Here is a 25,040-nt window from a genome sequence, read left to right as displayed (position 1 = left end):
TCTCAGCCCTGTTGCTTATCAAGTCTGTGCCCTGGGACAGGTGACCTGTCCTCTCTGACCCTGTCTCCTCATCTATAGAATAGATTGGTAATATTGCTTTCAAAAGATGTTGTAAGGCTCAGAGAAGAATGACTATAAGTTCCTTAGCACGGTGTCTGTCACTTAGTACATGCAGAAAACTATCAGCTTCTGTTATTATCTTTATTGTTGTTATTCTGCCCAGTCCCCAGAACTATATAAATACCATGTAACTCCAATAACACGAGAAGTGACCTTGTCTACTGTGCCACTGCTGGATTCCCAGCTCCTGGAACAGCATCTAGCACAGAATAAGCACTCAAATAAATGCTTGCTTGATGAATAAATGAATGAATGAATACTTGACATGCCTACCCTCCCTCCCTTTTAACAGAAGAAGATGAAGAGCACAGAGAGTAGTTGCCCAGCTGGACCAGAGGTGTTAGCCCTAAGAAGGTGTACAAGGGGTCCCAGCACCTCACCTGACACCCACCAGAGTGGGGGCTACTTTGTTTTCTTGGTGCCACGAGGTTTTACATTCTGAGAACTCCAGGATATAAAAGAGCAGTCAAAAGCAGGAGGAAGTGATTGGATGTGGCTCCCGGTTTGTGGCAAGATAATTAGGTGCTTGATTGGCATCCTCAGCTGCATCAAGGACAGCCTCCTGCAGCAGGACAGGGGAGGTTTTCCTGCCGGATGCTTGAAGGGAAAGGGGGCCCCTGGAGGTGGAACAAAGCACTGAGTTGGGGGCAACTTCAGGGGGTGGGGGTTTGGAGCACAAGTTGGCCAACCCATCTCTTATTTGTTCATTTATTCATCATTCATTCATTCAACAAGTATTGAGCACCCACCATGTGGCAAGCATTGGAGTTAGACACATCAGTGACCCAAACAAAGTCTATGTCCTTATGGAGCTGACCTTGGAGGAAGGTAGGCAGTGGATCTTGCAATAAACAAATAGAAATGTAACTACATAAATATGTCGGTGACAGTGCCATGGAGAGAAATAAGCAGAGAATAACAGTTGTGGTAGGGAAGAGGTGCTTGGTGTTTTAAATAGGACCGGCCTCTGTAAGAAGATGATATAAGAGCCAAGATCCAGAGGAGGCCAGGGGCAAACTCATATGGAATTCAGGGGGACAAGGAAGCATTTCAGGCAGAGGGAGTTGCCAGTGCAAAGGCACTGTGGAGGAATGTGCTTGATGTATTCAGGAGCCAGCAAGGACCCGGTGTTGCTGGAAGAGTGTGAGGGAGGGAAGAATAAAAGGAAATAAGGCCAGAGATAAATCACATTGAGCTTTGATGTCATGGTAAGCACTTTGGCCTTGATGCTGAGTCAGGTGGGAATCATTGGAGCGTTTGAACAGAGGAGGAGAGACAGGATGTGACTTAGGTTTAACAAGATCCCTCTGGCTGCTTGGTGAGGAAGAGACTGTAGGAAGGTGAGTGGGCGGCAGTGGAGAACCCAATGAGGAGGCTTCTATGGTCACCCAGGCAGGTGATGACAGTGGTCTGGCCAGGGTGGCAGCAGTAGAGAAGATGATAAACACTGTAACCTAGGGTCTGAGGGTTGGCAGTGGCCCCAGCCCACACTCCAGACTTGGACCTGCTGCCCTTCTAGACACCTCCTGATGAAGCCTGGACACTCTCCTGGCCACAAGTTTTTCATCCTGCCCTCACTGCTGAGAGGGAGGGATTGCCATGACTCCATTTAACAGTGGTGACGGTTAAATACAGAGAGGCCACAGGTCTGCCCAAGCTCATGGAACCAGTAAGCAAAAGCATCAGGACTTTAACCTGCTCTTTCTGCCAAATGCCGGCTCTTGGCCTGCCTCCAACTAAAAGCAAATTGCTGCCTGGATTTTCTGGAAGCCAGAGCTGTGGGAGCTTCTGAGAGGGTTTGATGAACCACAGCTTTAATTGTCTGTGTGCTCTATGTGATCAAACACTTTATGTGGGCAGGACCCGAGTCTGGCTTGTCTTGGCAACATTGTAGGCACTTAAAAATAGTTGAGTGAATGAATGAGTAGGTGGGTAGGTGTGCGGATGGATGGATGGATGGATGGATGGATGGATGGATGGATGGATGATGGATTAATGGATAGACAGATGGACAGACTGACTAGGCCCAGCCATACTCCTGTTCTTCAGGCCACATGAGTCCTTGGTGAGGACAGACAGGTTGGGAAATGTTTCCCTAGCAGTATCTGGAGGAAAGAACCCAGAAAGACATAGGTTCAATCCCCATATCACTTCCCAGCTCTGCGACCTTGGCAAGTAGCTTTGTCTTTGCAGGTACCATGTGTAAATAGTATCTGCATCAAAGGATCATTCATTTGCTCCCTCAACAGATGTTCTAGAGAATTGTTAGGAGAATTAAATGAACTTTTGTGTACCAGTTAGCATGGACAGAGTATACATAATAAGGCCTCTTTGGGACAGTTATTATATAACTAGAAGCCCGATGCATGAAGATTCGTACCAGAATGGGCCTTCCTTTCCCTGGCTGCCGGCACCGCTTTCGCTCTGGTCCGGAGCCGCCTTTCTACCTTCCTCAGAGGCCCAGAGTGGCCGTGTATGCAAATTAACCGCCATCTTTGTTGGTTACTCACTCCTGATTGGCTGTGGGCGTTGAGAAGGTACGGTCAATTAGCATGTTTGTCTATTATTATGTAAGACATTTGCCAAGAAGTTGTTGGCTGTCTCACCCACACACCCAGGCCTCAAGGTTGGGTTCTTTGACCTGAGTGTGAACTGTCTATCACCTGGGCCCAGCTGATGGAATGAAATAAAGCCAGCTTGGCTGGGAACTATTTCTCATAGGCACCTCCCCTTGCCCTGGCCTCAGATAATTGGCCCAATACATCTTAGCATCTGAAATTTACATACGGTGCAGGGAGTGATGGATGGCTCTGGCAACCCAGACTGTCTCTCAGTGCTGCTCAGTTATCCATCTCAGTGGGCTGCGGAACCATCCATCTTGTCTTGTCTCCTTGCTCGTGGCAGGCTAGCATGTGCCCTCCATCCCAGGTCATCTCCCCAGCTCCCTTCCAGAGCCAGCTTCTGAGGCCCCTCTGAAGGCAACACTTACATCATGCCCCACAGCATCTCCTGAAACTCTCCTCCTCAGTGTTTGCCTGGTATTCTAATAGCAAAACCCTGAATGGCTCCATGGACCTGAGATGCAGAATGGGACCCCACCTTGCTGCTACCACAAAGGATTTCTTGTGCTTATATCTACTAACAGTCATTCATTAAAAAATGTGCATTGAGTGCCTACAATGCACCTGGCATTCCATTGGAGAGTGTGAACACTGAAGACATAAGCACTTTACCTACTTACAATCTGGTTCTCAAGGGGTGCTCTTAATAACATTATGGGCATAAATTTTTATCCCCATTTTACAGACACAGAAATTGAGGTTGAGTCATGTGTCAAAGCCAGAATTTGGACCCAGATCTATGGTCTCTGAACCATGTCATTGTTCACCAGACAGACCAGATTCTTTCAGAGCTTCTGACACATAGCATTCATTTATTCATTCATTTGACCAACAAACATTTCTAGAGTGCCTGCTATGTATCATGAACTATTCTAGGCACTGAGTACATAATAATAATGGAAGGACCAAAATAAGTAAATAAAATGTATAGTGTGCTTGATAGTGTTACATATTAAGGAGAAGAAAACTACAGACAGGAATAGGAAGACCAGTTATGAGGCTGTTGCAATTATCCCATTCCCTCTGCCTGGATGTCTGGCTTCTTTGTCTGACACAATCATCCTTCTGGTCCCAGGTCAAATGTTCCCACCTTAGTGGCCCTTTCCCCCAATCACAGGAAATCACCTTGCTCTCTGTGTTCCTTTCATACTTTATTTATACTTTTCGTATATTACTTAGGCACACAGTATTAAGGTTGACTCCTCTGTCTTCTCCACTGCACTGTGAACTACTCAAGGACAAGGACTGAGTTGGTTGATTTCCATATACCAGTGCCTACCACTGTCCTGGCACAGAATTTGGGCTCAGTAATTAGTTGGATAGATGATTGGATGGGGATGGATGGATGGATGGATGGATGGATGGATGGATGGATGACTGATTGATAACTAGTAGAGTGATTGGATAGATGGATGTTGGGTGATCAGTTGGATGAGTAGATGAATGGATGACTGGTTGGATGGATAGATGGATAGTTGGATGAATAGATAAATGAATGGTTGGTTAGGTGATTGGATGGAGGTCAAAGAACTTCCAGCCTGGGCAACTCCTTAGTGGGTACTGGCAGCCCCTGCTCAAGTTGGGAACTACACAGTGATTTAATTAGAAGAGGTGGGTAAAACTCTACCTCTCTCTCTTGCCCCATCAGTTTCCATACTCATCTCAAATATAGGAGACATATTAGGGTTTCACACTCCTCCAAGCCTGCTTTGGAGGAAATGTCTCAACATGATGGCTTTTCCCCCATTTTACTAGAATTATTTATGCCCTAACTTGTCTACTTTGATTTGTGAACTCTAGGTACATATTGCCATCTCCTTTATCTAATGTCTAGCACACCAAAGATGTGCCAGATGGATGGGATGATGGAAGGATGGATGGATGGATGGATGGATGGATGGGTGGGTGTGTGGCTAAGGGCCTAACATCTCTGGTTGCATCTCCCAAGTTGTTTTCTATAAACAATTTCTGTGTAAGATTTCACTTGAAGAAAAGGCTCTAGGGATTTAAGAGATAAAATCTGAGGTCAAATATCAGAAAGGGTTATTAACAGGGTCATGAAGGAGATGCCCAGGCTTGGAGGGGAGGTTCTGGGAAGTCTTCCTGGAAGAGAGGCCATTTAACCAAGACAAAAGGATGACTAAGATCAGCTGCAAATACAGAATGAGATCATTTGGATTGAGGGATGAAGTCTGTGGAGCCATGGAGAAGGGAGACCTCGGTGCATTTGGATTTCTCTACAAGGAATTCAATCTGGTTGGGAAGGAGAAAATGGGAGGGGCTAGCAGGGATCCAGTGATGCCTAAATCAAAAGTGTGAAAATTGTCCTAAGGTAGTGAAGAGCCATAAGTGGTTTTTAAGCAGGGAAGGGACATAATGAGGAAGACTTTATTTTCCTTCATGAAACTCTTAAAAGCATGGAAACACCTGAATTCCTCACTTCCATAACCCTGATCCCTAACAATTTCTGCATTTTTTTGAAAGGCCTTTTCTCAGAGTTGCTATTAGGGAGACGTCTGAATGTGAGTCTTCAGAGCTGAGCAGAGTGGGGGAACTGACACGAACATGCACAACTCAGATTGTGTCTTACGTGTGTCTCCCCTATAAGAACACAGCATCTAGCTCAAAACTTTGTATATAGTTAACATTTTGGGTTCGGCTGTTAAATTTCTTTTAAAAACTATTCTTGTGAGATTCCCAATCCTTCCTGGTTGAACTAAGATTGTTTAACTTGCCTCCCGGTAGGTAACCAACAGTTTTTCTTCCCCACCCAAAACCCACTCTCCCCTCTTAGGAAATCCAACCTCTTAATCAGCTCTGTGGCTTGGGCAGTAGCCTAAGTTGTCCTTGTTTTCTCATCTTTGAAGTGGGAGAATTGGGTTGTACTAGTGTTTGCTAACGTGTGGAGCATGCACCCGCTGATGGGACATGAGATAATTATTAGCAGTAACTAGACCTGGCTTTAGAAAGGATTGACTCATGTCAGGAGGAGCAGTTGGTTATCCATCCTCAGTGCCCTTCCATTATTTCTCATTCTGACGATAGAATAAGAATTACCTTTAAGCAGTACTCACTAGAAGGGGGCATGAGGGAGCCTTTTGAGGTGCTAGGGATGTGAACATTCTATACCTTGATCTGGGCAGTGGTTATAAGGATGTAAAAATTCTATCTTAAAATTGAACTTAAAGTTATGCATGTCTCATTCAAAAAGAAATAGGAGTCAATTGAAGATGTAAATATTAAGAAAATAGAAATTCATGTTGAATATGAGCATGGCAAAATTTATGCAGAGGGAGAGGTATGTGTGGTTGAAGTTTGGACAGTGATGGACTGGACAACTCAGAGGTTTCTTCTTGCTCAGACGTTCTGAGACTCCTAAGTCCCAAAGTTGCCCAGCACCCTGATGATGGCAGACCCTAGAGAGTGAGGGGTATTGTTTGGGCAGTGGGCACTTATAGGCTAGCCGCACAGCTGTCTAGCTGCTCCTGGTCCTGGGTGCAGCGCAATCCCGGCTTCCTTTCTCTCTGCACATTGGCCCAAGCCTCAGCTGCATCTATCATCTGCTTCAAGCTCATTAAAATTATTTCTTTTTAGTTGCAAATGGGCTGTTTATGATGATCATTATTTGAATGGTCTGCGCCGGGCTCCGGGCTGTCTGTCTGCTGCTGATGGCCTGTTAATCAGATGAGTCTCCACCCTGCCTGGGCCTGGCCCAAAAGTCTAGGGCTGTGTTAATCATGGCTCCCTGAAGGTGGGGGGTGAGGAGTGGGGGCTGGGGTGGGAGAAGATCCTGAATTCTGCTGGATCATCAAAGGAGAGGCTAGTTGTGTATGTGCACCGTGGTTCAGACACTCATTTCTAAAACTCCACTTCAGACCAGTTCTGGTTTATGTGGATGAGAGTTTTTTCTGTTTCTTCGAAATACAGTGCTGTGAGCTTTTTTATTTTAAATGTGTTTATTTTTAAAGACTTGTCAATTCTGTCACTGGCCCACTTGCCTTTGTTGATGTTCAAATATACTACCTTTTCGGGTGGAAGAGAGAGGGTGCTTTTTAATGCCTTTCCTTAGTACAGTAAAACTTGGCAATATTATTTCGGTCTCAACGATTTTATTTTTATTTTTTGGTGAGATTTTTACTGACCTGTGAAATCTAAAACTATTAGAATCACTGATCTAGTGGAGTGTTTTCTGAGCTCTGTTTATCTAAATATAAGATTAAATATCAGCCAACGTTTATTGAACACTTGCTACTGTGCTTGATGCTTTTCACATTTGTAGCATTTAAAACAAGTTCCCTGAACATCCCCCAGCTGGTGGGGAAGTTGAGTAGAAGCCCTGAAAAGACCAGGCCATTACAGACTTGCCTTTATAATCCACCAAGGAGATAATTCACACCTGAATTATTAGAATAGACTGATTTATTTTTTAGTCCCTGCTTGTATCACCTAACAGACACATTAATGTGTTTGTTACATGAGATAATGTATACAAGAAGCTTACCATGGTGCCTGGTATATGTAAGCACTCAATAAATGGTAGTTATGATCATTATTGTTGTTGGTAGTGAGCTTATCATAGAAACAAGAATTTAGGGTTGAAGGACGGAGCACATTTAGGCAAAGTTGAGAAGAACATGGACGTCAGTCATACTGTCTGCTCCTCTAGGGCTAAGCAGAAAAGACACCAAGATCTGGGCTTGCGTGGGGCCAGGGCTGGGGCTCTGCTGATATTTCCCAGCCTGATCTCGCCTCTGCTCTGTCTGAATTGTGGACACAGCACCCACCAGCAGCCAGGGAGGTTAGGGTGGTGGGAGCCAGTGTAGTCACATCAGGCAGTTGGACTTATCCTGCTCTGAGATTTTCTTTAAGAGCCTGGGTTGGATGTTTTAAATGAGGAATTCAAGTTCAGCCCCCCACCAGGAATATTGGTTGCTGCAGGGAGGGGCAGTGTCCCAGATATAAGAACATAGTGTCAGATACATAATAATCCAAAACTGGATGTTGTCAACTCAAGCCCCAATTCTGATAGTCCAATAACAGTGTGAAAATCACATCTTTGTCTCCAGGATAGATGAGAAAAACTAAGAACAACTGTGAGCACTCTGCCACACCAGTTTCTTCTTTCCTGCCAAGTGAGGTTCTGTCCACCTGGCTGCACCACCTGGTTGGTGTTTGTCTACTTTTTATTAGCCCTATTGCTGCTGATACAGATATCGTCCCAATCGTTTGGTTTGAGGGTTGTGATCGATTATAATTTATTTATTGGTAACTGATTATTTTTAAATGATGATAAACCAAAAATCTTCAGGTTTTTTTCTTCTTTCACCTTGACAGACTGTTAGAAACTGTTTCTGTTTCTCTCTCCCATGACACCTTATTCCTCATCTGGCTCAAAATTCCATGGGGCTTTTGCACCCTAACCGGGGGTGGGGGTGGGGGGTACCTTTAAGTTTGTGTACCCACTACTCTGGCACAGGATTGATTTCAGCACCTTGGAGAGCACCGCAAATCATATTCCCCTGTCACTATTTTTTAATCCCTAACTTTATACTTAGACCTCTTCCCTTCTAGTCTCATGATTTTCCAAAGAGATTAAACATTTCTCAAAGAAAAAAAAATAGAAATTCCCTCCCCGATTTCTCCCAAAGGCTCCACAGGCAGAGTCACTTATCCTGGGTTTGGGGTGGGCTTTCCAGCCTCTGATGGGTATGAGGTTTATGGTGCTATGGTGAACTGCTATTGAGCAGATTTACCGACTCTCAGACATGATATAAGACAATTACCATGCATTTCGTCTCTTAGAGGGAAAAGGATTTGCAGCGGGTTAATAGTACTTTTATTTCATTATCTAATGGTAAAAGTGTTTCATTGTGTGTGCAAGATGAATGCGTATTAGATTTGACAAATGGGGTCTTTCAACGCGGTGCTGGGCCTCATCATAAGAGTTCACCCTAGAAATACACTCGCATCTGCGTGTGTGTTTTTAATAAATCTGATTGCAGAAATTTATTGCATCACCGGATTTAGGAAATTATAGGGCTTGATTGCTACAGAAATAATCGGGTGATACAGAAATGCTCCTCGAGTTATGGTCCAGGGGAAAAAAACCATCTTGGGATGGTACAAGAAAGCAGCAGACCACATAAACAGAGTGTTTCTTGAATTATGCAAATGAAATCCATGACAGCTCGTGGTGAATTGTACACCCCTTGTGAAACTGCCACTATTAAAGTGAAGAAAGCTACAGAGGGGTGATCAAATATACATGTACGACCAGCAGACATTATCTGTTATGTGTGTTAGCTGGAGCATCCACCACTCCATCTTTCATTCTCTTTTTCCCCCTCGATGGTATGTCTTGTAAAAACCTGGTCTGCTGCCTTCATTGCACATAAGCAAGGCTCCTTCTAATCCATTTCTTCTGAATCCAGGAGTCTTCGATGAAATATTTCTTACACTTGAAGTGAACCTTAAATGACTTACTGCAGGATACACAAAAGGTCAGCTTGCTTCTTATTGGCACCTTCATTTTTCCAAAATCTACTGAAATTAAAAAGCCATCTATATCTTAAAAGGAGTATTTATGAACCCTTAAGTGTAAGTAAGTCATAGTTGGAACAGTTCCCACTTCTGATATATGAAAGCTGTCGACAGCACTTTCTTACACTATAATATGCCCATACAATATGCCGCACTTTACTATTTTGACACGGTTTGGAGATGTTTTCTACAGTTACTGACAAGCTTATGCCATCACTCGTTTGGAAATTTAAGAGGTGGGGCAGAGGGGTGAGGGAGAGATGGAAAAAAAAACTTTATAGGAAATTATTGATCTGGCCCAACTTCCGACCAGCAAAGAAAAGCTGTCCTGGATTTTTTTATTGCATCCCCATTTTTGTAAAGTATTCATTTGTGCCAGGAGTCAATATCCTGTCTTTTCTCAACTTTATAAGTTAAGAAAACTTGTTCATAATGCTGTTTTGTATGATAATTAAAAAGGAAAAGGAGGGGAAAAATCTTTTTCTTTTCTCTCTCTCTTTTTTTTATTGTTCCAGAAGGAGCTTAATTCCGTCGCTTCTGAGCTGTCTGCACGGCAGGAGGAGAGTGAACATTCTCATAAACATTTAATTGAACTCCGCCGGGAATTTAAGAAAAATGTACCTGAGGTACAGTATATTTGCTGTTATAGAATTAACTCAGTAGGAATGCATATTTTTCTTTGTTCAAACTATATTTTGAAAACTGTAGACATAAGTGACTAACAAGAAAAGAAGCTAATTAGCCCCAAAGAAAAATTACAGCCTTTCGGGGTTTCTCGATATAGTGGTGCTCAGCGCTGCTGTCTAAAGTAAGGGCAGGACGCTTCACTGAAGTCATTGTTTTTGAGGGCTCTATAAAACATCCATTTTCTCTCCACATTCATATCTAAGTCAAATGCTTGGCCTTGATGGCAAAAGCAATTTGTCTAGAGTTCTTGATTTTATTTTACTTTTCCATTGGCGTTTAAGAGATGACAGCTACAGCCACCCCCTCCTGTCCTTCCCTCCATCTCTAAAACTGCCTCCCACCGCCCATATACGTGCCTCATTTTCCCCCTCCACCCCTCCCTTACAGTTCCAGCCACCAGCTTTGTCTTTCCCAGCTGCCATTCCGGTGGTCCAGATAATGACCCGCCCCAAGCCCCAAGCAATGTAAGGGCCCCCTAGGAGAAGAGACTAGAAAGGACTTGCTTCCCTTCTTTACAGGGGCAAATGTGTGAATTCCTTTCCCTCTTCTATTAGGCCCCCTGTTGCTTCTCATTTTTTTTTAATGATAAAGTAAACACAAATAGGAAAAACAAAGCCTTCTGACTCTATATAATGTTGGTAGTTGTGTGGCACCTCAGAGCCATTATGGGAAAGAGACCCAGACCACCCCCAAACCCAATTGTGCTTCTCTGGTCAATGGAGGTTAGTTGAGCTGTCTCTCCAAGCCTGCTCAGGTGGCCTGGATCTTGGAGGAGGATGGAGCAGGGTCCAGCATTCTGGAGGTATCAGACCTGGAGATGTTAATTATGCTCTACCTGTTGGAAACTTCTAAGGGTCCTGTTGCCACCTGGGCAGAGGGGGCAGTCTCTTAGCTGTGAGATCCTCCTCACACAAGTCATGAATATCTTTGGTTCTTTAAGGCAAGAAAAGGAAGTAGTATCTAGCTAGAACTTGACCATGGAGCAAGTTGGGAAGGAATCTTAGGTGTGAGAGCTGAAGGAAGGTGCACTTAGAGACGGGCCAGGAACTTCAGATCTGTTTCCCATGTCGTGGCTTCAAAAAGGCCAAATCAGATCCTTGGCATAGGTATTCTTCTGCCCATCTCTTTCTTTCTTGGTTTGACTCCAGGAGCTAAGAATGGTAATACTGAGTTACTCTCCCTTCCTTCTTCAAACAAAGAATATCTTGGTCTTTAAGCTGATTTTTTTCTGCCTTAGAATGAGTCCCAGAAGCCTTGCCTCTGGCTCTCCAGTCTCTGGGAAGCAGAGACCAAAGGGCCCCAGATCTTCACAGCCTTCCATCTCATCCCCCTTCCTCAGGCCCAGGTGAGAAGGGAAATCCAGGCCAGGTTTTAAGCCTCAAGTTTGGCTTACATAATTTTAAGACTGCATAGTTATGCAATTATGTAATTAGGAGGAATAAGTTTCCATTTCTATTATAGTCATGCCTCTGAAAATTTTCATTTTTGGAACTAGTCTCTCCTGATGGGGAGAGTCATGCCAAGGTTTTATTTAAGAACATCATCTGGCTGGTGCCCAGCTCAAGTCCCGCTGGTGCCTTTGCTCATTTCCCCTAAGGGTTAAGCAGGCAGGACATTGGCCCAAAGTCCTGCCAGCTGCCTTCCCGTGGAGCCTCAGGCTGGAATCCCCTAAACTCACTGGAGTGTGGGGTTGTGAAAAGAGCCTCTTTGGGGAATCTGTTGACCTGATCAGATTCCAGCTGCACCACTCAATCCTGCAGGCCGTTGAGGGAGCCAGCCCACTTGGGGCCTCAGTCTCCCTTTCTGTAAATTCAGGGGGCTGGAAAGTTGGTTCCTCCAGTCCCCTTCGGGCACTGGCATTTCCTGAACCTGAACCAGAATTTTCCTGCCCAACTGTTTTATTTGGTTTATAAGGTCTTTTACATTTTACAGTAAGGTTCCAATGTTTAGCATGTAAGGAAATTTTAAACAAAAACCTGGATTTCCAGCATCTTCGAGATTAGATCTGGCCACACGGAGGCCCCATGCCCACGTGACAGTTACCACACAGAGCTGAGCAGCTGCCACCCCATTAGACTTGCGTTCCCTCCAGAGGTTTGCCATGGGACAACCCAGCCTGCCTTCCTCGTGTACACTTCCCCCCAGCCTCTCAGATGCTTCAGTTCAAAGCCTTTGCCCTACATTTCCTTCTCCATTGCACAGCCCATGTGCCTGTGGTTTCTTGTGATCCATAGGTTCAGTGCACTCCCTCTGTTCCTTCTGCAGATCACCAACATACAGCTGTGTATCAGCAGCTCTGAGAAGCCCTAGGGGACACATCAGTCAGTGCGGAGGGGCACCCAGGACCCAGAAGTGGGATTTTTTTCCAGGGCAGAAGCAATACAACCTTATCCTTTACCTGAATATAGGAATTCTTCTGCCCATCTCTTTCTTTCCTTCTTCTCTCTGCTGCCCCTTCCCTCCCTATGCTCTCAAGCAACCCCAATTCCTCTTTCCATCTGGGTTTCTTGTGGGCCATGGCTGACAGTGGTCAGGTGAGTCACTAGTGGGTCTCAGAGGAAACTGGAGCATTTAGGGTTGGGATCTTGGGACACTTGGTTTTAAAAGCCTCTCTCTTGCATGCTGGGGAGAACTCATGGGAGTCCACCAGGGAAGCCCGTGGGGCTGGAACCTCAAGGTTACTTGTGAAAAGCAGGAAATTAGGGTCCAGAAAGAAGGCTCCCTTCTGAAGACAGCCTAGTGCCATAGAGGTCATCAGACCTTTATAGAGCCCTTCCTGTGAGCTGGACACTGTGAACGGTGACCCAACCAAACCGCCAGAAACTGCACATTCTGGTGAGGAAGGAGAGACAAATACAGAGCGATGTTGCTAAAATGCTGGGTGGGGAAGCAGAGATGGTGACCTGAAGGAGACAGCCCCTGATAACAGCTGAAGGACGGAAGATTTTCATGAAGGGACTTTGGTGACATGACCCTGGGTGTGGAGAATTGGGGTCACCTGTCCAGTCCCCACTCCAAAGAATATTCCATGATGGACCCCCAGTCACACAGGTACTTTGCATTAAAGAGTATTCCATGATCAAATCCATTTGGGAAATGCTATTTCCTCTGTCCCTCTTCCAGAAATTCCCAATGTGCATTATATTAAAGGCTCCAAAGAGTCCTGCAGGGAAGAAACTTTATGTTGGACTTGATGTGTCCCCGTGTGTGTGTGTGTGTGTGTGTGTGTGTGTGTGTGTGTGTAGGTGTATATATGAGGAACCCTTACAAAATTCCATTGAGTGCAGGTGCTGAGGTAGGGGACAACAGTGAGCTGCATTCAGGGGCCATGGGATAGCACCTGGCACTGTGGTGAACTCTTCACTGATCTCTTTTTCAGGAAATCAGAGAGATGGTGGCTCCTGTATTAAAAAGCTTCCAAGCTGAGGTAAGACCCAAGGCCCATGGCATATCCCAAACCCAGTTTCCTCCCCTGTCCCACTTGGAGTTGCCAGAGGAGGCCAGCAGCCTCTGGAAATTTTGGAAGAACTTCTCTACCCCATTCCCTCTAGATCAGTCAATGGTGTTGTGATGAGAGTGGGATCTCTGTTGAGTTTGATGGGATTGCAGTGTCAATCCCAAGAAATCCCCCTCTTCCTAGACGTTGCCCAGCCTTACACGGGCTCTGCTACAAGTAATATCCATGACCTTGAACAAACCACCTCACCTTCCAGGCTGGTTTCTCATTTTGGGAGGTTTGTACTCAGTCACCTTTGCCCTCCCCTTGCATTCTGCTCTGCTTTGATTCTCTAAGGCAGTCTTGCAGATAAGTCCAAATACTTACCAGCCTGTCCTGAAATCCTCTCTACCATCCACCCTCTGAGTATTAAGCCAGCGTTGTTCACATTCTTTCCTGCCTACCCATCAGGCCCTAATTCTTTTGGCAGCAGCTGCGCGTCCTCAGCCAGTTCCTCTTGCCTTCCTGGAGCCCTGGGATAGGGCTGGACCTCCCCCATTTCTCCTCTTAGCTTGACTTTGTGACCAGGATTCTGAAAATGCCCACTTGTCTGGCTGGCCCAGGAGGTAGGCTAGGAAAATAATGGAATTCCCCCGAGGCAGGGGAGTGGAAGGGGAGGCCATTTCTCACATGTTCCACCTTCTCGGGCTCTTCTCGGTCTTCCCTGGATTCAAGCAGGACCCTGGAGGGATTGGCCCTTCTCCAACCCGCCCTCAGAGATGCGTGTGTGTGTGTGTGTGTGTGTGTGTGTGTGTGTGTGTGTGTGTGTTGTTATTTTTTAATATATTTTTTATTGATTTCAGAGAGGAAGAGAGAGGGAGAAAGAGATAGAAACATCAATGATGAGAGAGAATCATTGATTGGCTGCCTCCTGCATGCCCCACACTGGGGATCGAGCCCACAGCCCAGGCATATGCCCTTGACTGGAATCAAACCTGGGACCTTTAAATCCCCAGACGGATGCTTTATCCACTGAGCCAAGCCAGCTAGGGCCAGAGATGCGTGTTAAGTCTGTCATCCGCCAAGTGCCACGTTGCTTTAAATTTGTCTCTTTGGACCTGCATAAGCTCATAAGGCAATATTAAAGTAAACAATAACTGGATTTACACAAATGTCTCTGATTTCCATATTTTTCATCCCTTCATTTTATTACTGAGTTGATTGATGTGCTTATTTATTTATAGGGCTATTCAGTATTGATTTATTTGGTTGTGAGGTGCCTGAGCTGGAAGGGGGGAAAAACAACAACAACAAAAATAGAAAGACTAATAATGTTGGGAATGTGTTGTCATGGCTTTGTGTTTTTTAAGAAAGAGGTCCCCATCTGCCAACTCCTGGTTCCATGAGGGGCACTCAGCACACAAGCCTCTCGGGCAGCTGATCCCTCTGCTCAGCCCGAAGACAGGCATTGAGCTTTGTGTGTAGAGCACCACTTTTTCAGCTGTTCCATTGCTTGGGTTGGAGCTTCTCCAAGCCACTTAGAGCCTCAGTTTCCCTGTTTTGGGTATAAAGATATGATAGATTTTTTTCATGTTGTTTTGAGAATGACTGAGATATAATGCAGGGAAAGGTTTTAATGTAATGGCTACCACATAGAGAGCTGCTAGGGAGTGAAGAGCACGGACTCCAGAGTTCACCTGTGTTTGAATCCTGCCTCTGCCAGTTACTAGCTGTTTGATTTATGCAACTTACTTGATCTCTCTGCGCCTCTGTTTCAAAATCTGTAAAATTAGGTAATAATTATACCTACTTCATAGGGTTGTGATTGAGGAAGAACAAAGTTAATACCCATGGAGTGCTTTGAACATTTCCTTGAGTAGTAGAAGTCTTGGTTGTTTTATTATTCCTATTACAGTGACCTCCATTATAGGTTTATTTAACCTTTACTATACCAGGGCTGAAATCTGCCTCTTTCTTAGGTGCTCAAGGCTTTTTATCCAAAAGAGGGAACCTTTCTGTCTCGGTAGGAAATAGGCATGACTTATGTCACCTTTTCAATAGGAAAAAGAGTTAAACAGGTTTAGTTTGTGATCCAGAGAAGATTCAAGTGCAGGGTGATGGGAAGCACATGCCAATAGGACTTAGATAGGACTGGCTTGACTCTCAGCCCTGCTGTTTACACAAACTGTGTGGCCTGGGGGAAGTTTCTTAACCTCTCTGGGCTACAGCTTTCCTTCTTTGGCAAATGTGGCTAACAGTAAGGATTTAAAGAACTAAGTAAAAGTGGTTGACAGGTGTCTGGCACACAGTTGGTACTAAGTAAGTGCTGGGGGAGACAAAGTCTTAGTGGGGCCAAAAGGAGAGGCAAAACTGAATAGACACTGTTGTAATAGCTAGGGGTTTTCAAAGAAATTCATTAATTTTCTTAAGATGGCTTTGCATTGTCCCTTTAATGTACCCAAAAGTCTACGTTTGTCTGGAGTTTTATTCCCGAAACCCCTGCTTTCCTCATGATTTATTGACTAATCCATTGGGGCAGCCATGTCCCTCCCCAGGCCTCAGGAGAGACTGCCAAAGAAAGGTGTTAATGAAAAGCATCTTCTTCATCCAGAACAAACTATATACACACACAAGCCGTTCATAATCCAAATTTGATTTTCATTTTAATTTTTTAATGAGGGTTCATCCTTTATGCCTTTTCCCTCTCACCAGGCTCTGGGCTCAGAGCAGAGGATTCCCAAGTGGGCATTAATCACCTCCCAGGAATATTCCCCAAGGCAAACACCTTCCCTAGTCACATAAACTAGCCCATAAAACGCCAGGGCTGAAAATCATACCGTCATTCCTTCTTCCCCAGCGCCGGCCTCTTGTTGAAATATAACATGTTCAAGTTCATCCCTTAATTTCACTCTACCGGCCATGGTGTTTACAGAATCTGGGTATCCTCTTTATCTTTTCATTCTATATATGAGTGCGGATCTTTTTCTTTTTCTTTTTTTTTTTTCTTCTAATCTGTGTGTGTGTGCTGGTGGGAGGGAGGCGGAGAGGAAGTGAATTTGCCCTGCTGTGAATCAAGGAAGCTTTTCCTTTCCGCCTTGATTGCTTAAAGGCCAGCCTTGATTCCCCCTGCTCAGGAAACAAAGACAGCCAGAGAAGGTGGCTTAATGGAGACAGCTTGAAATGGCCAAAGTTTGAATATCCTTGCTTGCAGAGAAAAGAGCAAGACGAAAGCCCCGCTAATTACAAAAGTTGCTTTATGAAAGATAATTCAAAGCAATAATTTAGCAAACATAATCAAGTCGCACAGATGGGGTTGTTGATGGATGGATTGCAACACGCAATTAGCAGTTCTCGCAGTTACATATCATTAACCCTCCGAGCACAAAAATTATTTTCTCATTATTAGTTGAAAAGGTAAAATTAAGCTGACTAGACAGTAAAGGAACAAACTACAATTAATTACCTTCATTTATTACAGTCATTATTTTAAACTTATTTTTACTTGGAGAGAGAGATGAAAACATCTAAATTAAAAGTTTTGTTATGCTAAACCAGAGGTGAAACTTTTCCAAGCAGTGTGTGCGATGGCCCAGCCAGGAACATGGCAGGGCCACTGCTAGGAGATTGTTTTCTGCTTCCTTCTTTTTGTACCATGAAGGCGGCGTGGTTTTCATAATAGCAGACCCTTTGGGTTGAGTTGGAACAGACACATTCACCTGGGCCTGATTGAAATAGCAGTTTGGGAACCAAGGGGGCTGACAGGGCCTCTGACCCCAGGGGAGGCAGGAGAGCATGGTGGTCAGACACCAGTGTCTGAGTCCCATCCTAACAATGGGCTTGAGGATCTGAGAGGAATTAATCTGGCAAAGAGACAGTGAGTACAAGGAGAGATTCCAGGTAGGGAGTGGGGAAGCTCTCCCTGACCACCCCAAAGTCCTGGTCAGGCTTGGCCGCGCTCCTTTCCCCCCACCCCATCCCCCTCCGCCATGGTACGTAGCATTAGTCATCTTTATGCATCTGTCTTAAGGTGAGGGGCCTTGGGGCCACTTTAAGTGCGCTCTGGCTGTAACTCTGAATGAGGTGGGAACCACTGGAGACTTTAGAATAGAGGAAGGATGACGAACACTGACTCAGATTGTAACAGAATCCTTCTGGTTGCTAATCAGATGGCATGGGGGGAAGAGGGAATCTGACTTTCGAAGATGACTGAGAGGAGACTATACCCCTCACACCTCCCACTTAAACCTCCACTCCCCCACCCAAGCCTCTCTCTGTTCACTGCCCACATCCAATATCCAGAGCCTGAAGTCATCAACTCCTTCCCTGACCATCTTTCCTAGCCCCAGACACTGAGGACTCCCTGCTTTTCCCTCCCAGGCAATTGTGGTTGAGAAAGGGAGCCCTAACCTAGAACAAGATCCCCAAAGGGTCAGTTTGTGTCCGTGCAGTCGAGCTGCCTGAGAAGGGCATGGAGAGCATCCTCACAGCCCAGATTACCTGAGACGGCATGTCCCTCCCTACCCGGTCCCTGAGTGCCCCACCTAGCCATGCATGCTCCTAATTTGGTCCCTGTGTCTCCTCCTGTTCTGCATCTGCCTGCAGGATTCCTGCCTGCCCTTCCTTTTGAGCTGCAATTTAATTACAGGGTCCTTTTTTTTTTTTTTTTGCCTTTTTAACATTATTTGCTTTTTGATGTCATAATTCTCTTGCTCCCCAAACTACCTTTTCTCTGGTGCTCCCAGCACTGGCATGACCATTCCCTTGTAATGGCCACAAGGCCACAATAGACGTTAGACATGTGCAGTCCTGGCAGCCTGCAAGGGGGGAACAGTGGCCTCACTGACCAACAGGACCCACCTGGGGAGATGAGCAGTGGGGGTAAATATGGGGTCTGAAGCCAGTTTGGCATAGGCTTGCATCCTAGCTCATCCACTTCCCAGTTGTGTGGCCCTGGGCAAGACCCTCTGGGTCTCAGTTTCCTTGGCTTCCCCCCACTCTTTTTTTCTTTTCTTTTTTTTAAGTTTAATTGACATGCAACATTATATTAGTTTCAGGTATACAATAGAATGACTCAATATATATATTTCAAGATGGTCACCACAGTTAGCCTAGTTAACACCCTTGTCAACTAAAAAAACAAACAAATAAAAACCATCCTTGTCAACTTCTAAATGGAGATGTTAATAGTATCCATCTCGTAGGGTTGGTGTGAGACTTAACTGAGTCAATATGGAAAAACCCCAAGGACAGAGCCCAGCGTGTAGTGAGCACTCCTTGAACTTTAGGCGGCATTCCTAAATGAGACTTGCCTCATCACATTGATTTCCTCCCAAGAGCCCCATGAGGAGGCTTCTGCTCTCATCCATTCCTCAGGTGAGGTAACTGAGGCTCACCACCCTGCACATGGTAGTGAGTGCTAACCCAGCTGGATCCCCAGCCAGCCATATTTATGGAGCATTTAGCCATGCCTTTTATGCATCACCACCTCTCAGCAACTTGGTGAGGGAGGTGCTGCTGGTATCTTACAGGTGAGAAACCAGGGCTTAGAGAGGTAAAGTCACTTGCCTAAGCTCCTTCAGCAGAGGAGATGGTGGAGGAACCTCCTCTTGGAGGGCTGACTAGAGCCCCTTGAGGGATCTGGGGGGTGCAGGAGGAGCTAAGGATGTAGATTCTAGATGGAGAGGCCTAAATTGGACACTTGCAGGTGGTTAGGACTGGGGAGGACCTCATTGCTCAGCCAGGCCCATGCTTTTCAGATGTGTCTTTGCTGAGCTTTATCAGGCAGAATCTTCCAGGGAAGCCCAATGCATACAGAGAGCTTGGATTCGAACCCCAGGTCTGCGCACCCAGCCCAGGCCTTGGCGTTTATAGTAAATGCTCAGTAAATAGGGTTTTGTTTGCAGCTTAAGTCATATGCAGTGAGAAGGACTTCTGTTCCTCCTTACTGCCTCTGGCTAACCCATGTGCACACACACTCCTTACACATCTTTTTTGATAACTTAATGTTGATAGTACAGGTCTCCTTGGCTCCCATAACTGAGGCTTGCCCCTCTGGCTTTACCTTGCCCAGCTTGGGGTAAAACTTATAATGAGCTGAACATCCTTCTGAATTTAATATTAAGAACCCACCGAAGCATCATTGAACCTGTCATGCCATATTACAACCAAATTAAGAAGCAGCAGCAGTCCTCTTTCATTCACTATCATATGCCTTATAAAGTAAATTATTAATGCTTTTCCCTCAGTTAAGCAGTTATTTGCAGTTGTTCCGGGTATTTCTCATTAGAAATAACATCATCTAAAGAACGATATTGATTGATTTTTTTAATCTTGGAATCATGGACGTGAAGCACATATTTATATGACATTCCCTTTAACTAGAATTCTCATGCTTTATTTTTATATTATTGATCTTTTTGACACGAATTGCTTTTTGGCCTTGTGCGAACGTTGTAAGCTTTCTGCCTGCAGAGGAATGGGCCGAGCTGGGAAGAGTGATCGTTCCAGCAGCGTGGTGGTAACATTCCTGCACATTTAACAACAATTAGTCTATGCTGACGCCATGGTCGGCTTTCGTGTATGAAAATTTACAAGCCTTTTAATGGACTGCATTATGGAAGGCCATGTGGGGCCAGTCGGTGGGGAGATGAGGCTGCAGGGAGCGCATCCATCTCGTGCCACTGTTGGCCAAGCGTCTTTTATCACTTATGTCTGTCTGGGAGGGAAAGAGGGGGACAGAAGCTAGTGCAGCAGCCATGCCTGTATCGTGGGACATGTGGCCATTCACACCGTCACTCGTGCGTTCATTCATTTATAGATGTTTATTGAGCACCTACTCTGTGCCAGGCATGGTGCCAGGTGGCAGGGCTAAGGTGATAAACATTATTAATGTGTTTGAGACATAGTTGAGCACCTACTATGTGCCAGGAACTATGCTAAGCATTAAATATAAGAGGGAGAACACAATCACTCACTCATCGGGCACCTGTGGTAGAGTGGAAGTGACATAATAAGCCCTGAGTCACACAGACCTTGGTTCATATCCCAGCTCTGTCCTTTGCCAGGGTTTTCAGGAAGCCCAGTTTCCCTGGATGTAGAATGGGGACGGTAACAATCCCTATTCCCTGCCAGGATTCACACAGGTAAAGAGCTTGATGTTGTGTAAGCCTCCCAGAGATGGGGCTGTAGGATCATGATTATTTAGCGTTGTCATCCCTTCCCTTCCAACCAGCTCCCCTAGAACACACATGCATACCCCTGCCTCCCTTCTCAGATCCACTGAGACCTTCACTCTACAGCAGACATTTATTTGGCAACTGCTGTAAACCAGGACGAGTGTCAGTCTCCAGGTATGTGGCAGTGAGCAGTCCCAGATACTGTTCCTGTAATCATGGCACTCACAGCCTAGTGGACACACACACCCCTCAGTGACAGTCACAGTCACAGTTATGATTTAGTTTCAGTGGTAAGGTTGTGGGATGAGAGATTAAGCCAGCCCACATAATTCAGAAACTATTTCTTGCGCCCCTACTGTGTGCAGACCCTGTGCATGGCCCTGAGGATGCAACAGGGAGCAGGACAGACATGGCCCTGTCCCTGAGAAGCCCACCGTACAGCGAGGGCCAGGCACATAAATTTGAAAGGCAGTATAGTGCAGTTGTTAGGAGCACAATTCTGAAGCCAGACTGCCTGGGTCCAAAATCCCAGCTTTGCTACTGAGGCAAGTTATTTTTCTCTGTGTGCCTTGATTTGTTTACATGTAAAATGGGACTCATAATAGCCCTTACCTTATAAGGTGAATGTGAGGATTAAATGAAATAATAGAGCTAAGAGCTTAAAACCATGTCTGATGCAAAGAAAGTTAGGTAAGTGTCAGAGGCTATGATTATACTGATCATTATGATTATGAAGTTATCCCATGGTATTTTTAAGTATGGATGTGCTGAATGCTGTCAAGGCAAATGCGGTTGCACCCAGAAAGACCCTACTCTTGCCTTCCCTTTGAGCTAGATCAGAGGCAGAAGGCTAGACTTTGTGGCCCCCTTTGGTCATTGTCAGGGTGGGGAGCCTGAAGTGCCATCCCCAAATTTAGGCACTGGAGAAGGAGCCTTCTTGGATGTGGGTGTCCTCTGTGAGGTATGCCCTAAAAGAAGCCTCCGTCATTCAGTATCACAGTCAAACCTTCCCCATGTCCTGAGCGGCAGGGGGGAGGCCCAGAGAGGGTGAGAAATCCACCGAGGGGCACATGGCCAGGAGAAGGAAGGGCCCAGATGCTGTTCAGGCTCATGTAATCCCCAGACCCAGATCAGGCAGCTGGTGAAGGAGCTGGATTTGGAGCCTTGGAAAGCCAGGTCCAAGGCCCACCACACTCCCTAGCCGTGTGACCTTAGGCAAGTCACTTCACCTCCATCCTCAGTCTCCTACCCTGAAAAATGGGTTCTTATAACACCTACCTTGTTTATCCCAGGGTCATGGGTGTGGGGAGCCCATGCTGAAAGGAATTTGCAAACTAAAGTGGGACTCAAAGGTAAGTTCAAAAATGTGGTTCATGGGCCAGCAATATCTACATCTCAGTTTAGTAGAAATGCAAATTTGTCCCCCCCTACCCTCACTCCCCAGATCTCCTGAATTAGATCTGCAGTTTAACAAGGTTCCCAGCGATTGGGTGGTTTTTGTTCACCTTAAGGTTTGAGACACTCTATCTTAGACAAGCCTGCTGGCTTTCAGCCCTGACTGCCCAGTGGAACTCCTGAGGGCTTTTAAAAAATACTGAGGCTTGATCCTACCCCAGAGTGTCTGACATTCATATATACACTGAGTGGCCAGATTATTATATCTCTGAACGCATAATAATCTGGCTACTGTGTGTGTGTGTGTGTGTGTGTGTGTGTGTATTAGAGGCCCAGTGCATGAATTCGTGCATGGGTGGGGTCCGGCCAGCCTGGCCAGGGGTAGGGGACATGGGCGGTTGGTCAGCCTGCCTGCTGATCGAACTCCTGGTCGAGGGGACAATTTGCATATTAGCCTTTTATTATATAGGATATACACTGAGCGGCCAGATTATTATGCATTCAGAATCATAATAATCTGGCCACTCAGTGTGTGTGTGTGTGTGTGTGTGTGTGTGTGTGTATTTCAGAGAGAAAGGGAGAGGAAGAGAGAGAGAGAAATATCAATGAGGAGAGAGAATCATTGATTGGCTGCCTCCTGCATGCCCCCTACTGGGGATCGAGCCCGCAACCCAGGCATGTGTCCTTGACCGGAACCAAACCTGGGACCCTTCAGTCCGCAGGCCAATGCTCTGTCCACTGAACCACACCAGCTAGGGCAAGTGTCTGACATTCTTAGTCTGGTGTGAGGCTTGGGCGTCAGGATTTTAAAAGCTTCTCCTGGTGTTTCTAATAGTTGAGACCCTCTGCACTGGAAGCTCACCATCTAGTGGAGGAGACAGATGTGCGGACATAACCAGTGGTGCTGGTACATGTTGAACAACTGGCCAGAGGAGCCAGAGGAAAATATGGTGGATTTCATGGGAGGTTCTCAAAGGCCAGACCTGGAAATGGCCACATTCTGCCCACATTCCCTTGGCCGGAACTCAATTACAAGGCCATGTCCAGTTTCAAGGGAGGCTGGGTATACAGCCTAACATTGTGTGCCCAAGAGGGGAATAACAACCAGAGTTATTCGAGTTCATAACCCTGTCTGCTGCACTGTGGACTCCCTGATGGATGCAGCACCTACCTCATTACCTATTAGGGACAGAGCTGAAAAACAGACCCTTTTACACAGTAGGATGAGTACAATTAGGGCAGGTGAACAGGAGATGGAATTCAAGGGGCCTGCCAAGTCCAGGATGCAGCAAAACAAGAGCAAGGGAGGATTTTAACATTTAGCAGGTGTTCTAAAGCTCCTACTGTGTGCTGGACTGACTAAGAGAAAATACTAGTTCTGTCTAAAAAGGAGACTAAGCCACCCATTGGAAACCCACACCCACTGTTATCTAAGGAAAAAAAGCAAATGTGAAATAGGAGCACAATGTCCTGGGTATGCCAAGATCAGGGAAGACTCCCTGGTGGAGTTGAAATCCCAGCTCAGATTAGGAAGACTTGGGCAGGATGGAACATGGAGAGAGGGGTGTGGTGATAAGAGTACAGGCCTTGGTGTCAGGCACACCTGGGTTTGAGCTCCAGTTTGATCAATAGCTGGTGGGGACCTTGGGCATATCACTTCCCCTCTTTCTGAGCCTGTTTCCTCATCAATAAAATGGTACCTAGTGTACAGGTTTTTCATGAGGATTAAATGAGATGGTCATGTATGTGGAGTGCTCAGCCCAATGCATAGCACATAGAAAGCTTAAAATGAAGAATAATTACTCTTCAATAGCTGTTTTGTGAGTGATGCCAGTAAACCTATCTGGAGCTACGATATGTGGGAGTTTGGAGAGAGGACAAGGCCAGGAAACGCAGTTGGGCAGGACAGAGGGCCCTTGAATGCCAAGTTAAGTCTGCACTTTGTCTGTGGATGGAGGAGGTGCCACAAGTCTTTTTTTTATAAATGAGAACAGTATGACCAAAAGCTTGTTCTAGAAAGAGCCCTCTGGAGCTATGTGGGTGGAACGGGGGTTGACTCAGGAGGTGGGATTTGGAGCACTTGAGATATGCAGCAATAATGTTGCCCTGGCCTGAGGAGTGACAGAGAAGGAGCGCTTTGTAGACCATTATGTTCCCAGGTCGCTCAGGGTGCCTGAGACGCAATAGGTGCTGAATAAATATTTATTAAATGAATGTTGACATTGTAATCTTGGCAAACATTGCTATGGCTCTTGCTGTGCTCCAGGCAGCATTCTAAGTACTTTATAGGTATCAGCTCATTAATCCCCATGACCACCCTGTAAGGTAAATATTGTTGTTATCAACATTACAAATGAGAAGAATGAAGCACAGAGAGGTTAGGTAATTTGCCCTAGGTCACACAGCTACTAAGTAGCAGAGACAAGATTTACATAAACCCAGGCAGTCTGGCTCCAGATTCCTTGCCCTTAACCATTATTTACTAAGTGCCCTATATTGCATAGGAATATGACAGGAATCCCACCACTTCCAGAAAGGTGGCTTTATTTACAAATGCAGATGCTCAAGCACAGAAATGCTCAGACACTGAACAAGGTCACAGCCAGTTAGTGGTAGAACACCTCTTCATTCCAGGCTTTCATGCTTACTACTACACCCTGTGTCCACAGGGAAAGGACACTTAGACAATTTAACCAGTCAGTTACAATATTTTTCTCTTGCAATGTTTAAAAGAAAAAAAGTTGGCTTGCTAAGGTATAATCATGGCTCAGAGGCCAACCTGACATTAGTTATTAATTAGGCCATTATGCATTCCACAGTGATAATTGCTTTGCTGCAAAGTCACCAAGCATGAAACGGACCCAGCACAGAAATGCAATCTATCAATCTGAGAAGTCGCAGCCCAGTTGTGTTCTTTCACCTTGAATCAGGTGTACGCTGTAGTGGGAAACAAAAAGAAATTAATGAAACATCGATAGTCAATAGCAAGGAGGACCCTTCCCAATCCTGCCCCAGAACTATCACGTACCTGGGTGCAGGGATGGTGTTTAAGCAAAGTTTATCAGC

General features: G+C 45.5%; 1 protein-coding gene across 1 annotated transcript in view; it reads left to right on the top strand.

The window, feature by feature from the left end:
• The window catches only part of CUX2 (cut like homeobox 2), a gene marked incomplete at its 3' end in the record, with an annotated part of 211,687 nt that overhangs the window by 119,931 nt on the left and 66,716 nt on the right, over positions 1-25,040 (top strand). Inside the window, exons 2-3 of the mRNA XM_079763264.1 lie at positions 9,797-9,907; positions 13,348-13,395. Of these exons, the coding sequence (XP_079619390.1) occupies positions 9,797-9,907; positions 13,348-13,395 (159 nt within the window). The remainder of the gene's footprint in view (positions 1-9,796; positions 9,908-13,347; positions 13,396-25,040) is intronic.

The sequence above is a fragment of the Cnephaeus nilssonii genome (assembly GCF_951640355.1).
Source record: "Cnephaeus nilssonii genome assembly, chromosome: 22".
In the NCBI taxonomy this organism is placed as follows: domain Eukaryota; kingdom Metazoa; phylum Chordata; class Mammalia; order Chiroptera; family Vespertilionidae; genus Cnephaeus; species Cnephaeus nilssonii.
The sequence above is the reverse complement of the archived record's forward strand: the minus strand, read 5'-3'. Positions and strand labels throughout refer to the sequence as shown.